Source organism: Neodiprion lecontei, chromosome 2, assembly GCF_021901455.1.
Source record: "Neodiprion lecontei isolate iyNeoLeco1 chromosome 2, iyNeoLeco1.1, whole genome shotgun sequence".
Taxonomy (NCBI): Eukaryota; Metazoa; Arthropoda; class Insecta; order Hymenoptera; family Diprionidae; genus Neodiprion; species Neodiprion lecontei.
Window position 1 is genome coordinate 26,892,573 of NC_060261.1, and position 17,582 is coordinate 26,910,154.

General features: G+C 37.5%; 1 protein-coding gene across 12 annotated transcripts in view; it reads right to left on the bottom strand.

The window, feature by feature from the left end:
- Positions 1-17,582, bottom strand: part of LOC107226430 (tyrosine-protein phosphatase Lar) — a 472,005-nt gene that overhangs the window by 104,938 nt on the left and 349,485 nt on the right. For all 12 annotated transcript variants that reach the window (XM_046732656.1, XM_046732655.1, XM_046732661.1 and 9 more), the window contains 2 exons: positions 13,227-13,358; positions 12,168-12,326 (listed from right to left, as the gene is read on the bottom strand). In XM_046732656.1, the coding sequence (XP_046588612.1) occupies positions 12,168-12,326; positions 13,227-13,358 (291 nt within the window). The remainder of the gene's footprint in view (positions 1-12,167; positions 12,327-13,226; positions 13,359-17,582) is intronic.

Below are 17,582 nucleotides of genomic sequence, written 5' to 3' on the forward strand. Positions count from 1 at the left end.
TGAACCCATTTTATACATCCGGCATATCGACGCTCACGGTTCTTGGATATTTCATATCTGGACATGTGTTTTGCTCTCGAAACTATCCATGATTAAACGCTGCAGAATATCTGCGAGGAACGTCAATTGCAGACTCTTTCTTGTTTTTTGGATATTACCCTTACAATGGAAAAGCGCGGAAAAAAAATGTGGGAAACGTGGGTTCAAAATTCGCGGAAATTGGCTAACGAAGTGGCATAAGTTATGCAAATCTGGCCAATTTTTTTTTACTTTGGATGAGGAGGAACAAATTTTGTGAAAAGCACCGAAGTTGTGACGTGGTGGCGAATATCTTGGAGGTACGCGCTTCTGAATTTTTAACAATGGAACAAGCAGACTGCTGTATCATGTATGCTCACTTTAATGTAGAATTACAATGCAGGTAGTTGATCACGTTTGCAAAACAAATTGCACGCCACTTGGAGAGCAGCTGGTTTATGTGTAACATAATCCGTTCACAGAATGTCACGTTGCAAATAAGACACGTCACCGAATGGAAAAAACGAAAGCTCACCCACAAAATAGAATTTGAAAATAGAAATTTTTCCTAACAATTTTGAGATGTAACTGGACGAAGATTTAGTTTCAATGATTCACAGCATATAATAGTAGCGGGCTAGCTTTATTTCAAATGCTAAATGTGGCGTGTCTTACCCTGGCGTTATAACTGGGTACGTGTTTATTTGAACGTCTCTCTGAATATAAACGTCATTTTTACTGGCTCTTGCAAATCCGTTTATCTCGCAAACCAGGGCAGATACATATTTTTTGTGCTCATCGGCTCTCGTAAAAAGCGGGGGGGAACGTATCGATCTTGGCCGATGCGTTTGTCGTTGGTGTCATATTTACATCGGGATTCGTCAAGTGCGCGAGAAGTCACCGTGCGACATGATTTCCCGCCGTTTCCGATCTCGTTTGCCGTAGTCGTTCGAAAGGGCAGGGGTGTCGAAATTTGAGAATAGAATACGAAAACGCCGACAAAACAGCCGAAATGGAGCATGAAATCATAAAGCGACTCTATAGGGTCTCGTGGATCGCGGATGGCGGTTCCATTGACTTCTCTGTATAGGCTTCCCACCACCTCTGACAAACCCAAAAACCTGGGGGTGTAACCAGCCGCCCTTGCTCCCGGTTTCAACCTGCCCCCTTTCTTCCACCCTTTCTCAACCGCTTCCAGAGGACCAAATAGCCTTTTGTTAAATGCCAGCATTATCCCCAATAACCTGAAAAGGTTCAATTTGTCCCATTTCCCCGAGACCATCGAGTGCGCCTGCTTTCACAGAGCGTGACAGAAGTCTCACCGTCCCATATAATTTCTCCGCTTCTCAACGTCTCAGTTTACCAGTTTGTCTTCCTTACGCGACTTTTTGTTATCATTCCAGAATCATGGCACTGTAATATCCTGGAACCAAGTACGTTGAAGTATACATCAACACGTTTATTCTGGCCCGTTGATCACGCGACGTGTCTACTTTCAACCTCTATTTTTTATTATTATAATTGAATATACATATATAATAATATTATTATATATTAGAGTGTTTCAAAAAAAACCGACTATTTTTTTTTTCCGAAGAACATTGAAAAATCTTCCGAGTGTCCTTCAAAAATGACCTCGGTAAAATATGAGCTCTTAATATTGATATTTAGAGGTGGCGATTCTCACTTTTCTATTTCCCATTTAAATAACATGGGAAAAAATTTTTTTTAAATATAGAATTTTATTGCTCGAAAACGAATCGGTGTAAAGATATAAACAAAACACATTCTTGTAGGAAATTTTACGCTCTACAAAAAAGGTCAGAATAAAGATTTGCGTAAGATAAGTCGTTTCGGAGTTATCAGGCCTCAAACATCGAACCGTTTGAAAGAATGATGTTATTAATTTATAAATGCTACAAAACTGACTCATATCGTTGATTAATGAAATTTATTAATTAACATTTCATTGAAAATCTATAGTTTTAATTTTAAAATCAATAATATTGTGCATTTAAGTGATATAAGAGATATATATATATATATGTATATCGACTTGCACATCTCGGAAAGCTCCACTCCCACCATCTTTAACGACGGAAAGTTGTGGAGTGGAGACTCGAACGTACAAAAAAATTACTCGCTAATGAGTGATTATATAAATCCAATTTCAGAAGTTGAAGAGGTCATCGAACATTATGCAAAATAAGATGGTTAATTTACACATTAAAAAAATATAGTTTAGACGCCTATAGACTATAATTCGGTATTTAATACTGAATTTGTGAATCGACTGCAAAAATCTTTCTTGGGTACATCACACTTCGCGCTTGATTCAATCTACTTGACTAATGTTTAGATGATGTTTTACTCTTATTTTGGTAATATCGAAATATTGGCGAATGAGCACTACCAATAAAATAAAAATTATGTGTATACGCGGTCAGTGACCATATTCTTGACGATCATTGTCGCTCGCTTTGTAAAAAAAAACTTTGAAGAATTTTTGTTTCTAATCCCGTAAGAAAAATACCAAGTCGACAGGAATTTTCCTGCTCGAAGTTTTCGATCGGGAGTTTCTTCGCGAAGAGTGAAAAATCGCGCTCTGCAATATTGTGCAGTGTGCTCGGCGTGCCAAAGTGCAGGTGCAGAGAGAAGCGCGAAGGAATGAAAACAAGATAAAAATATCTGTCGTGAACTCTGATTAAAAGCTAATCTGAAGAAAAAAGAACGCCGAGTTCGCGAGACAGGGAGAGAGAGAGAGAGAGAGAGAGGGTAAAAGTTGGCGCCGCAAGGCACTGCGGGGCGGACGTCTGTAGCGTTTGCAAAGTCGCGGCTCGAAAGAAGAAGTAGGGGGAGGCGGAAGGGTGAATTTAATTTGGCCCAAAAAAGCAGTGCTTTAATTAGTAATTAATTGGCACATAAATTAGCCGTGAATTTTCACCCCGCCAACTTTTTTTCCACTATGTATATACGCGATAAGAACGCGAGAGCGCGACAACTATTTTAGTAATTTAACTTTGCGCCGCACCCTTCTCCTCTTCGAGGCTTACTCTATATCGCCCTCCAAGTACCCGGTACTCAGAGAGGATCTCTCAACGATAAACCAGCGATCTTCCGGCGTTATAACGCGCACGTTTCAGACCCCATAAGCAAATACCCGTCGATCCGTTTATCCGTCCATTTTCAACGATCTCTTATAAAAACGACGAATAGCGACGAACTGCACGGTTCTCAGAGAAATTCGAAGCGTCTGGAATATAAGTATGTATAAACGATATACAGAATTGGGATATTGAGTATATTCTCAAAAGCGCGGCAAATTTACATAAATTTTCTATCGCCTTTCATTTTATTCCACAGATTTATTGAAAGTAAACTAAGAATTATTTTATTGCAAATTGCGGAACGTATAACCGATCGAAGATTGGAACTGGGTGGAAAATATACACTCTATCGTCAGCTTTCGTTGGAGGTTATCGAACCGCGAAATGATCTGTGATTTGAACAAATGAAAAGACAAATATTCATTAAGAAACAGAAGGTATAGATTCAAAATTAGCTAACGTCAATATCTCAATGCTGATTGATTTTTATTATACTCAATTATACTTGCTTACAAAACACCTTTTTTCGCATCGCAGATGCTTTTCCCTAAACGTATAATGACAAAAAAATTTAAGCTCAAAGCGGCTCCTTGTCTGTTTTTTTCAAAACTGTGAGAGTTATTCTCTAAAAAGAAAAGTGGGGAATCGGAATAATGGAATAAACGTCGTTGATGTAGGAAGACAGTGAGAAATGCAGTTGATCTAAGCTACAAATTTGGCCAATTCAAATAATGAATTTGCTTTAACGAAGAAGTTCCAAGTGTAAAGTGAAGAATGCAGGAGATGAGAAATGAATCGGCGAAAAGAGATTGTCGTAAGATATTGAGCAAAATGGGGAATATCAGACCTGCGGATCACGGATTCTGCTCAAACCTCTAGGGGTCTTTCTTTGGGCCAAAATATGGAGCTTCTGACGCGTAATTCCATGCTAATAAAGTAATTTGGCCTTTCTTCGCTCCGATTGAAACTGATTAGGTACATAAGCAGTTTGATGAATGCAATGCCGTAACAACCGAAACCTGTTGTGTATTTCGCCTTAAATATTCACTTTCGTTCACTTCTGTTGGAGTTCCGATAACGGGATTTCATAGATTCAAATGTCAACGGATATAATATAACTTCAGAGCCATAGTGAAGTATAAACTGCCAATTTTCGACAACCTGATCACTTGTTAATTGGGCCGACGAAACGAGCCTGAGAAGTTTCAACAGAATCTGTGATATCGATGTCTGATACTCTTGTAAGTCGAAATTCTTGCGATATTTCTCCAGCGCCGGTGACTTCTGATAATTTCGAGTGTGGAGTTGGAGCACGAGTACAAAAAGAGAAGTGGAACAATTTTTTTTCGTTTTTTATTTATTCATTGCGAACGTTGAATCTCCGACGAGGTTTTTATCATTTCATTTTATTTATTTTTGACAGGGTATATTGTATGAGACAGGGTATAGGTGATGCGCTTCTAGCGATCAAAGATGAACTATAGATTCTAAAACTGCAGACCAACTTATCCGCAAGGATAACGTCATCGGTATTGTAAGTTTAATATAGCCAAATATAAAAACGATGAGTTTAGGGGCAATTCCATATTTTTTCAGATTAAAACAAAATTGATATTCTTCGTACTTTCAATTGTAGGATTAGTCAGGAGAATTTCGAGTGTGGACATCTCCAAATCTTCCACACAACAGTCAACAACAGTCAATAGTCAATAAGAACAATTGATATTGTCAGTTATTTGTGATTTAACGTTTCTGCAACATCAATTCCAAGGATTCGTCGATTCTTTTTTGAACTGTCTTTTCGCATTAGTTATTTTTCATCACGGTTGTTTTTTTTTTTTTTTTCTCTTCAACTTAAACGAGGATGAGAAGTCGTTAGTGAGAAGGTATAAGTAGTCCTTTTACCAACAGCGCTGAGTACGAGCAGAGAGAGCAAAGTATAATGGAATATTTTCAGTTCGAGTGATTATACCTCGTTACTCGCAAAGTATCAAGCGGAGGTGAAGAGGAGGAGGGAAATAATTTGGCGACTCGGGGCGCTTTTGATGGTTATAAATTTAATTGGTGGTAATAATGGAAAGGATTCAAATATTTGCCAGAGCCTTTCTACCGGTTCAGCAGATACAGACGGAGGTAATCTGGGTAAGGAATCATCAAAGCGGAGAACTCGACCCTCGTCTTTTAAAAATCTTTCTAACGTAAAGTCGTTGATGAGTGCTCTTGAAATGTATTGCAAAATTTTTGTTTTTTTACACTCGCAAGCTAGTCAGCAACGTTCGAAAATGTTTTTCTACTTTAAATGTCGATTGAGGAAGTCGACTAGCAATTTTCCGCTACTGCCTGAACTTGCTGCTCCTTTGACAGCTAAATGGTGGGACGTTTTCACCAACCTAAAAACGCTTTTCGTCCCTCCTTTTCCCTAATCTCCCCAGTTACTTCCCTGGGCAAACACTTCGCTGTTCGCTGAATTGTTTCTAATTAAAATGTATATCAGCCCTGTTAAGTTTTGTCACCGAACCGTTATCGCGCCTCAAGTTTTACGCTGTGTACACAAGCGCTTTTGGATATTCAAAGAAAGAGAAAAAGACAGAAAGGGAGAGGGTGAAAAGGTTATTAAAACAAAACAGGAACCCTGGGAATTGCTGATAGCAAGTACCTTTTTTATGGGGTCTCATTAACAGAGCACTTACTCTGAGATGTAGTTATGTGATGCTCATACTGAACGTATCTCGTTCCGAAGGTTTTGCGTAAGTCCGTTGCATACATACGCGTGTTGAAATTTGACACAGATAATTTTAAATAACAGTAACAAATGAACAGTTTCACAAATTTTACTGGTTTTATGCTGTATTTGAAAGCAAGAGACTTTCTGAATTACAAAATTTCACCGTGTAAAAGAATGAGAGTAAAATTTTTTCCTTCTAACGAACATACGGTCCATTTCTTAGGTCAAAAAAAAAAAAAAAACTGAAGAGTATCTTGTATCTTGTAAAAGAGCTTTTTTATACCGCGTGGCTTTTCGTGGTTCCCTAAAAATATTGTTCACTTTACCCAACCATTGAATGTATTCATAACTTGGAGTGATCGTTCCGCAGAACAGTAATAACCCGGGGTGTAATTATTTCGACTAATTTCGACTTAAGAAGGAACTGGCAATCAGCAGGGAGGTTGTAACAACCGTTTATTGCGAGAAATATTTTATATTTTTCGTTGGGGAAAGTGAAGTAGTTAGTAGAAAAGAGGATGCCGTACTTTTGAGGGTGTTAAACCTTTTGTCTTTTGTTGAGAAACGTTGATCTTTTCTTCTTAAATAGTGTATCTTGACTTCATCTGTCACGGTTTAAAGTTTGGAAAAGATAACTTGCTTTCGAAGCTTGCCGTCAAGTACAAAGGTGAGATTGAAAAACGAGTAATTGCAACGTTATTCTTTTATTAGCTCTACAATTTTGATACAAGGAATTTCACACTGAATGGACAATTTTTCATTCCGTTTTCTCAATTTCTCTGGAGTAATGGAGGAAGCATGTATCTTATGATCCCTAAGTTGAGGAAATATCAGCGCCCGTCTTAAATCGCTCAAGGCTTGATGTTGAACGTCATTCAATTTTCTAACATATCTGTTTTAGTTTACGATTGTAAACAGCAGTGAGACATTGAATTGCTCAACGATCATTACAGGCAGCAAGGCTAGGTACGATTTGTGACGATGTATCCTGTTCAAAATAAATAGTGAGAATATAAGGTCTCAGCGGATAAGTGAAGCAGTAGGATTACATTTGAAGGAGAACGGTCTAATTTATATCTGTGCGAAACTATAAATTCCAAAAGTTTAATCTCACAAAATTAATCAACAGCCCGTTTAATTCGACGCTCAACGTGAGAAAAAAAAAGGAAAAAGAACGGAAAAATCATTTTGAACACTCTAACTAGCAAATAATAATATCAATTATCGATGTCCATTCAATACACGACGTCATTAAAACGCTCTAGTCTCTCATATATATTTTAATTGTTATTGTTTTATTGCTTCATATTTCTCTCTATTTACAATACTTGTCGTTTTTTGTTAAAATTTAATTATAGTTTTATTTATACACTCTCTGCTGTCTATTTATATTTCATATTTAGAACTATCAAGCCAAGTTTGTTAGATTGCGACGAGTAGGAACGATTCAGTTTATGTTATATTACAAACTTTATGGTATGACTCGTTAATAATCAGCTAAATAAATGAAAAATCGGTTTTTCTTGACACTGTCTCAAACTATCTCGTGTATTTTTCTTATTGATTATCAAAACCTTACAAATTTAGTTCTCTCTTCACGATCTGGTCGCTAAATTATTTGATAAAATACATATACACGAACACTTGGTCCAACAAATTGTACATCAAGTGGCGATTACTATTCTTATTAGTCACACCCCTGTGTCTTCAATCATTTATATCTTACGATTAAAGTGATCGATTAAACGGTGTTTTTCAATCGAAAGCTCAGACGGTGTAGAAAAAGACAGTATTTGCGGAATGATTATAAAAAAAAAGATATGTCTTCATTTTGAAAATTGTCAAAATGCGACTTCATCCCTGGTTATCCCATACCCATTGCGCCTCTTGGTGGTTAAGATTTTTTTGCGATATCTAGAGCTATGCAGCCATTCGATTAATGGGATTTATTTCCTTCATAACTGTTTGGTCTGTACTTTCTATTGCTAGCTCTTTTGGTCGAACTATTGACAAGTGAATCTTAAGCGGAGCATAGACACTAGATTTCCGAATGTTCGCAGTAAATCGGGCTTCAGTTTGAGTAGAAAACTGGACACCGGAAGAAAACAAGCGAGAAAATAGAAAATAGATACGTACGCGTATGAAAGATACGCCTCGAACGTTGACTCATTTGTAAAATTATTATGATTTCCTGAAAATTTGCGGTTTTAATTAATCGAAATTATAGCAAACGAGCAAGCTGGATTCACTTCGTACCGTCTGTGCGGTGATCGGAAAGTGGCAGGACCTTCCCAGTGGCCGCAACATATATACACCGTATGTAAAGGTGTACAGGTGTGTGCGTATATAGATAAAAGAGAGAAAGAGAGAGAGAGAGAGAGAGAGAGAGAACTCGGGACAGTGTGTATGAATTTCAATTTACGTTTTGGTCGCTTAATGGTCCGAATGGGACAAGCGCGAATGGAGAACGGTGCGTTATCGCATGGGATGAACGGAAGAGAGAGGAGTTGTACGCAGAAACTCCAATCAGTCGCTTTCATCGCGTTCACAAAATATTGGAAAATTTAATGGACGTGGGGTCTCGGAGTAGCGGGGGTCGACGAAAAAAAAAAAAAAAAAAAAAATTGAAATTGTACAATATCGAAAACAACCCTTTTACGAAAATATAATATTTATTCAACTTTATCCCCTATAGGCTACGTTCCTGATACGCGTGCTCCATTTCCTGCCGAGAAACGTACGAATAATTATCTTGATTAAATTTGCAGTCGTTCGGAGGAAATCTTTAGGACTCTTAGTTGCGATTTCATTGAGAGTCCTCAGTGTCATTTGCCAAAAACTTGAGTGATGTTGTTGCGTGAGTCCGAGTGTCATTGCTGATTTCAGAACGGTTGGACGGTTCTTTTTCCACAAACACGGATACTGGAGAGCAGCGAAATACCAAGAGACCACTTGACGCCTTACACAAATTAAATTGAAAGCTCTAAGCTCCAAGATATCGGAGGCAAAATGTCACGTGCGTACGTATAATTCCGTACACTATTCTGATTCTTGATGAATCCAAGGAGGAGTGATTAACTTGACGGAAAAAAGGCCCCCCGAACAGAATGAGAGAGACAGAGGTGGTTAAATGATCGCAACGCGTCATGTTTGTTGCACAATTCCAAAATCATCTTGTTGCTAGTCTGTTTATTTTGGGTAAAAAATACGCTCACTCTAAACCATTGAAATTTCAGGCGTTAGAACATATCCTTTATCATCGTCAACTGCGCTGCGGATGACTAATGAGAAAAATTAATTGAGTGGTGAAAATAATTAATAAAAAAGACACAGGTCAGTTTCATAGTTGCGTAACAAAAAGTGTAAAATTTGATGCCATTTAGCGTCTCCGGTTGACGTAACTTCTCAAGTTGTTCAATCGCAGTTTATTTTTCCTATTATTTCAACAGATTTGCCATTGATTGTGATAAAGTATTCAACCTATCCAGAATCTGAGAATTTTCAAAATTTTACGACCATTCAAAATGTAGAAATTACACAAGTTTCACTGATCACCTTGCCATGCTCTTTGAAGATAATTTCTTTGTCTGGCGATAAGATTTGGCCCCTTTAATCACGGCGTCAAATAATTAAGATATCTGTTGACTGTAGTCCGAATCAGGGTAGATCTGATCCTACTTTGAGAGAAGTTTTGTCTGTCGGTTTCTTATTGAGAATCGGATTTCAAGAAACACCACTACTGCGTTTCGCTTTGCAAAGGGTTTTCTCTGCACAATGCCAGGAAGTAAATAATTAATTTTGCATCGCACGCCCACTTGCCAGCAACGTGAGCAACGGCAGGAGTACTCGTCGAGCTCAAGACTCGTCAACGACAAACAATTTGTTTGAATCAACGAGGAAAAGTAGATATTGCGCACGGTTCAGTTTATCCTCGACGGTGTATCAGTGTTTATTTTTACATTATCGATGGAGTTGGACTGACGAACTGAATTGAATGATTGGGCATTTTAAATTCCACAAAAAAACAAAAAGAAACATAGTCTGTGCTTATCTTCGGCAGAAGAGGTTATTAAATTCAATTAAACGCGGCACGAATATGTATATTGCATAAAAGGTTCTGAGGTGAAACGTAGCAAGAAACGGAGAGTTTTTCAAATTACCAAAAATATATTCACGTACATGAGCGAGAAAGCAAAAACCAATGCAACGAGTTATTCGCTTGATAATTTTATTCGAAACGCGTATATTCAATTTAGTTTGATCATTTACGTTTATTCTGAAAGAGTTTTGCTCACTTGCAGCGAATCGTCGAGTTAAATATTAACAATTATTTTTCCAGCAAATCACGGCCGTTGTGCATGATATTACGCCCGCCCGATGGGATTCTACGGCTGGGCGAATCAAGTTTGCGCAACAAATAAATTGAAACTCGGTAGAAGTCCGCTATCACGATCCGTGTAAGCGGAGGGAAAGGGAGGGGGGGGAGGGGAGGGGATAACACCGTCCCTGGATCACGTACGCGCCCTGTTTTTTTTATTGACATATACACACGCGCACGGACAGAGAGATAAAATTTCAGGATGGTTGACAACCGGAAACCGCCGCCGTCTCCTTCCCACTTCGAAAACCGTGGATGCAAGGACTGGAATTCTTGCAGATGGAAATACTCTCGGGGCTAGTTGAGGAGGGGCGGAAGAACGGGCGTTGTCAGGTGTAGTTTTACGATTTGAGTTTTGGCAAGTTGCTCGCCTCGTAAACCCAAAACAACCCTAACTAGTGCCTACCTGATATCTTACCAACCCCCCAAAACACTCCATTCGCTTCCGTTTCTACCTATTTAAGCCTTTGTCAGGACTGAAAAGTTTAATCGTAAGTAAAAGTACACCCTCCATATTATTCTCGTGGCGGTTTGCTAGCCATGCTTTAAAATAATGCGGCTGGGGTTGATTTTGCACGTTTGTTTCAAACGCAATATTAACGAGATGAATTAACTAGAAATCAGAAATAGCAATAGAGTGAGTTGAATTTGAAGGTTCTCCAAAACAACATAGTACATTATATACGTCGAGTATATTCACACTTACAGAGAAAGATATACTTATTACAGTTCGATGATTTTTTTTTTTTTGCAACCACTACCTGGAAAGTTCGATTTACGAAGCCTGTGGATCGTACGCAAGTGCTTTCTTTCCGCGCAGTGCGGAAAAACAGCTTATTTCTAAACGGGTGTTGTAAAATGTACTATTTCATGCTGCTGATTGGACGAGTCACAATACGGTTTTTTCTGTATCATATCAAGTACAAACAGTGGCATTGAGAACAATCAACGGTTATACCGAATCAAATGATTGGGTTATTTCGTATCGTTGTATTTTGTGTCAGTACGAACGAATTGCATATTTCTGGAATGTCAATATAGTCACTGATAGTGTGTGTAGATTTGTAAATAGCTTCGGTGATGATCCATCGTTTACCGTGAACATTCGCATCGTTTAATGTAACAAAGTTGCGTTCACTTTTCACTGTTCAATATCGTCAGAAAACGCGAATTATATTTTCATCGGTATTATACCCTGTCATAGAGAACAGGCTGAATGCACCAATCAGTAAATGACCATTTCAATGAACTTATTAAAGCTTTCAAATAATCATTCACTAAAGGAATTTGATCGGTTTGTATTTTCAATTGTGTAAAACTGAAATAAATTTCTGCAGCAGCTGGGAACAATGAATTCGTTATGTATTTGAACGTCACAACAGACTGCATTTTGAATAAGAACAAACTGCAAACGATTCCGGTTTTAGAGGATTAAATCCACGCTGGCTGAACTGGTGGTCACATATGGTGGACGTAACATGTATAGAGACGACTCGTAAGACGAAGATAGAATGAGATGCTACGTACAAGTATTTTGGGTGTGTCCGGAATTTGGTCGATGATCAATAGGGTAGTGTGAAAACTTACGAGCAATAAAATACAAATGTTTGTTCTCGATTTAGTTTCTCAATCGATCGTAATTGGATGACCCGCGTAGTTTGAGTTGTTTTGTGTCCGTAATATTGAGAATGTAATTTTTCAAGAAATTGCTTCATGGTTGTAAAGGAGTGCATAAGTTGATAAGTAGTTCAACTGGCCTGGCTACTTAATCACCAGGCACACATGGTGCAACGTCATTGTCAGTCCAATCCTATAGACTTGGTGCTTGGTGCCTGTATTCCCACTTATAACATGCCAAATATTGAAACGATTTCCACACCACCGACGTATCGTAACAAATAATGAAAAGCAAATCAAAACAGATGTAAAAAGGACTCACGTTCGTGGACGGTGAGCTTGGCATCAGCCGAAACGGCATCGCCGACGCCATTTTCAGCAACACATTCGTAGGTAGCATCGTCTCGAACATCGCGCACAGGTTCGATCCTCAAAAAAGCACCACCGGGGTAGGATTGCACCAAGTAACGAGGCTGGGATGCTGAAAAAGAAATTGAGTCAGAACCAAGGATTCAAAGAAGTAGTTGCCAGGTTCACGGGACATGAAGCAACGTGTTAATTGCAGGAAGTCAATTACCCGCAAAATAAGGAAGAATGTAATACATTACTTGATTACAATTGAGAAAAGCTTGCGAGATTTCAATAACATCCAGTTCTCCAGCCTCAATTCCGTACCCCTCTCTGGTCCGTTACCTCAATTACTTCTACGACGCTCTTTGTTTGTGTGTTTACCCGATATGGAGCATAATTTCAATCCACTAGTGTTTGTCTGCTTATAAAAACTAGGTGCGATGAAGACGGTGCGCAATTATCAACAACGGGAGAATTTCGAGATGTTTTGGTCATGCCGTACAGGTCAAAACCACATAGACCTTGAATAATTTTTGATAGACAAAGTATAGAAGCATTTAGAGCTTGTAAAATGGCTATCGTAGATTATTACAATATAAAAAACGAAACTAGCGAAAAATGAAAAAAAAAAAAAAAAATAAAACCTTGTCTTTGAAATGACATGAATACCAGCAATAGTGGTGAGGTAATGGAAAACTGTATGAAACGGAGGTGTTTGAACTAGCATGGAACTGTTCATTTCGCCCTAGCTTTGCAGTAATTTCACTAAATCCTGAAAATTATTCAGTTGTGTATATTAAGCGTTCACCACCGGGCTCAAGTGCTTGTTCCAATTATAATAACATGCTTTGAAAATAATAAACAGAATTGCTTTTGTTTGTTAATAAATTTAAAAAAAAAAGTCAGAAATCAAAATCATTCGACATTATAAATTTTTTTTTGTTCCTCAGCTTTTCTTTTGGAAAGATTGAAAAATAGAGTGAAGGAGAGAGAAGGCAGAAGGGAAAAAATTGTTTGAATATTTACTCACTTGTTAATTTCTTGGTATTTTTTCGCCACTGTATCTGGGGCTGGGGATCCCCACGGGCGTCACAGTAAAACGACGCTATTCCACCAGCCTTGACATGCTGCGATCGCGGTCTTCTCAAAATTTCCGGTGGATCTGCGAACAAAAATAATTTCCCTCCTCTTAACATTCATTTCATTGCCATTATCCGCATGCGCAAAACAGAATTATATCGAAGGTAAAGTAGCGTTCAAAAGTATTTTGAAAAACATATTCATTGGATTAATTAAAAACAAATATGAAACATAAAAATCAATCATTTATTTTATTGATTGATATTCAATGTTCTACAGAACAGTGACCAAGTATAGCCCTTGTTCGCAACGTAATAGAGTGTGAATTTTTTTTTAATGAGGAAAATGGTGGAGCAAAAGTATTTTGACATTGTTGAAAAAAACGTATTTTTTAACACATAATTATTATCTACCGTAATAAGAAAATAAATATTTAGTAGGATATCCTTTGGATTTTATGACAGCCTCACTGAGTCGATTAACTTTTGGAATCGATCCATCGGAATTTTACCCCACTCACTTTTGAGAACTTCATAAAAAGCGTCTTTGTTCGATTAATTTTTTATTCTTATTCTGCGATCCAACTGTTACTACAGATGTTATATAGAATTCAAATCTGGACTTTGACTTGACCACTCTAAAACCTTGACTTTTTCGCGTTTTAAAAAATCACTAACGTACTTGGACTTGTGTTTGGGATCGTTATCTTGTTGAAAATACCGTCCAGCTGGCGTGTGGTGTTTAGCGTATGGTAGCATTTGAGTCTTCAATACTTTTTCGTAAACGAACCGATCCATATTTACTTCGATTCGAACAAACTGTCCAACTCCAGAGTGTGAAAAACGTCCCCAAACCATCACACCGCCACCTCCATATCTGACCGTGGGAATTTGGTACCGATGGTAATATTTTTTATTTACAGGACGTCGAACATACTTGATACCATCAGGATGACATTAAATTAAATTTGCTCTCGTCACTCCAAAAAATTTTAAACTCATTGTATCATTACAGCCGACTTGCGAATTTAGGAGACGTTTTTATTTTTTTTTGGACGTCCACTGCGAGGCTTATTTTCGACAGTCTTTTGTTTATTATACAATTTATTCCGTGCACTAAAGAGTTGACGAGACACTTTAAAAATACGAGCAACTTCGGTCTGTTTCAGTCCTTGCTTTGGTGCATTTATCACGGCTTTTCTGAAGTCACTGGAATATTCTTTACATTTCGGCACATTGAAATAATCGCTGTAAGTAAATATCCGTAGAAATCAGAACTAAGAAGCAACTAACGTCCACGAATTCACGGAGCTAACTGCGTATCAAAATACTCTTGAGCTCGCTGAAAGTTACATTCTTCCGGCAGCGCAAAGTGTAAACAAACAAGTCGAAACCTGACACGTTGAAATAATCGCAGTTATACTGCTCTTCACTATACTCAAGTCACTGTCCGATAGTGTTTTATTTTAAGAGAAATTTTATGTTGTCAAAATAGTTTTCAGCGCTACTGTATTTTCATACGAATAACAATGAGAATAATGTCGACAATAATGATAACAATAAGGTAATAAATAATAATAATGATAATATCAACACAATAGCACGGTATAACGGCGGAAATGATCTATATTAAATATGACGATCACGTCCCTGACACGTGACGAAGAAAATGAATATATGACAATAAAATGAACGTGGATTGGATATAATCTATGGATATAATGCAGTCCGTTGCAAGTTAGGATCAGGGATATTTTCTTCGATAGTTTGGTTTCCTTCTTTTTTTGTTTTTTTTTTTGTTTTTTAGAGAAATAAAAAATAATCTTGTGCTCTGCGCGCTGCGTTGCAGGTGGTGGGAAAATTTGTATATATGAAGCGTAATTTCATCCGGAATGAAAATTAGAGCAATATCTGCGTGAGGTTGAAACGAAGGGATTAGGTACTCTCGGAAAATTGCCTTGGCGAACCCAGAAAAATGTTTAGTTTTGACAATCAAAATTTTTTCACCCTGAATAAATTTTGAGGTTAATGTACAACCCACAAAAATCTTGTGCTGGAGTAACCACAAATTTTAATCAAACTATTTTGCATATACAAAACAACGATATTTTAGTCATGTCTAGGAGAAGGGTGGACACTGCATAGTTCTAAAGTTTTTTACAGAGAATATTTTACCACTTTAACATAAAATTTTCTAGGTTCACGATGTATATGTTATTAGGTGAGTAAAATTATTTAATTGCGGTAATCAATTAGTGGTTCTAACGATTTTGTAAATTTGACTAATCTTGATCGGCCAGATGGACTTACTGAATTATTAGAAGCAATTTAGTCGAATCTACCAGGGAGTGCTTCAATATTTTGACAATACCATGAAAAAGTATTAGCATCTTAAATTTATAAAATTAAAATGGACATTTCGTATTTACAAGTATATTTGATACGATGAAATTATGCTATTGGCAACAAAATATTAGATTCCCGCATAAAAAAAAAGAAAAAAAAAAGCTCTAGAAATACGTCTACGAATTGATTTTTTTTTAAAAGAAAGAAATTTTCTCCGAGTGCTTAGGACAAAGCAGGGAGAACGTATCGGGCCGATAGGTATTTTAGATTATTGGCTTAATCGCACGATTTGTCCATAAATTTATAGCGCCTATGTTTATTTGTAATGACACGTTAAGCGCACCTGCGGGATCCGGTAATATAAGCATATAGATATATATATACACCCATTAGAATAATTTATGACAAAATTAAAAATAAACGGATCAAATACCGTATCACAATTTAGGATTTAGTTTTTATTATCTGTGATTTCTTTTCACTTTTTTCTGTGCCATTTTTCTCCACAGTTTCTATTCCGTCAACCGTCAGCTGTCTCTCTTGATTGTATTTAATTGAATTTGGAAGTTTCGATGTGTCCGGTTTGGTTTCTGGTATGACTGAGCGTGAGAAACAAGTAATAGAAGAAAGTATGGAAGGCTGCCAATGCGCCGTAGGATGGGGTGAAAAACGATACACCTCGCTTCCAAACTTAGCTAAACACGTCTCGTCTTATTGCAAATTATTCACGTTCAGTAATTTTTCAAGTTATAGTGAACAAGTGAAAGGAATTGAAAGGAAAAAATAGATTTTTTTCTTCCGTTTCTTAAATTCCGCAATTTATTTTCAAATAATGTTAAAACTTAATTATCGACGTCAAGAGTGAACTGAAGGAAAGTTTCAAGAGACTGGTATAAGTTTACTTTGATAAATGAACAGAATACAAGAAAAATAGCTAAGTATTTTCTCATAACCCGTTAATTAAACAATATCATAGATAACTGCGTTTTTATCTACGAATACTACCTGCAATTTATTAAGTCACATTGTTGGTGTTCGTAAAAGTACCCTGTTCGGTCAACTCAACAAATTTGTTCAGGGACTCAATAAATCAATTTTGACAAACTATATGCTCGAAATTTAGTTTTCATCGAACAAAGTTATGTAATTTACGCTATTCGTCAAATCTAATCTACAACACTGCTCATTTCGACATCGCCAGCTAACAGTTTATATTCATTTGCCAATAAAAATGTACTTTGGAGAAAGGTGAGAGAATGCGAACAAAGCGATCCTCTCGATTCGCGGGCGTGAGGATAGAGAATCGAAACCGGCTTCGATACGTGACAAACAATGTGGACAGCGGGAGAGAAAATAATTGCAACTGTACAGTGGAACCGTTCGTTTATTCGTTTGCCCGTTTGTTTTCTGTTCAGGTGCAGGATAGCCATAGAGAGTTGGAGGTGCGTGGGAATGCCTGGTGGCAGTGAAAAAATACAAACGAACAATAACGAAGATCAAAAACCGAAGCAATAAAAGTATAAAGGAAAAAAGGTGGAGCAAATAAAATGAAAACTGAAATTTGCACGAGAGCGAAGCGTCCTACGTACAGGAGCGGACGAGACAAAGCCTCGACTTGTGTCCTCTTGCACATATTCCTTCACTCAATATGACCTGTGCTGCCCGTCCACGTCAAACGAAAGAATCGCCAATGGATATTCGCTAATTAAAAGAAGCCACAATTCCGGAACATTCAAGAGGGTCACCCGAATTTTACGGAGAAAAGAATTTTTTTTTTTATGCACTGTGGAGGATCAAGAGGTCCTTTGTCATCGCTTTCTTCTTCGCGCATGCTTTCGATACCTCGTTCGGAAATTCATCCCGTTTTGTTATTGCCTAAACAAAGATCCGCAGTTTCTTCAGAATTTCGGAAAATTGTGACTGACTGTGAAAAATTGTTAATTTTTATGATGTAGTGACAG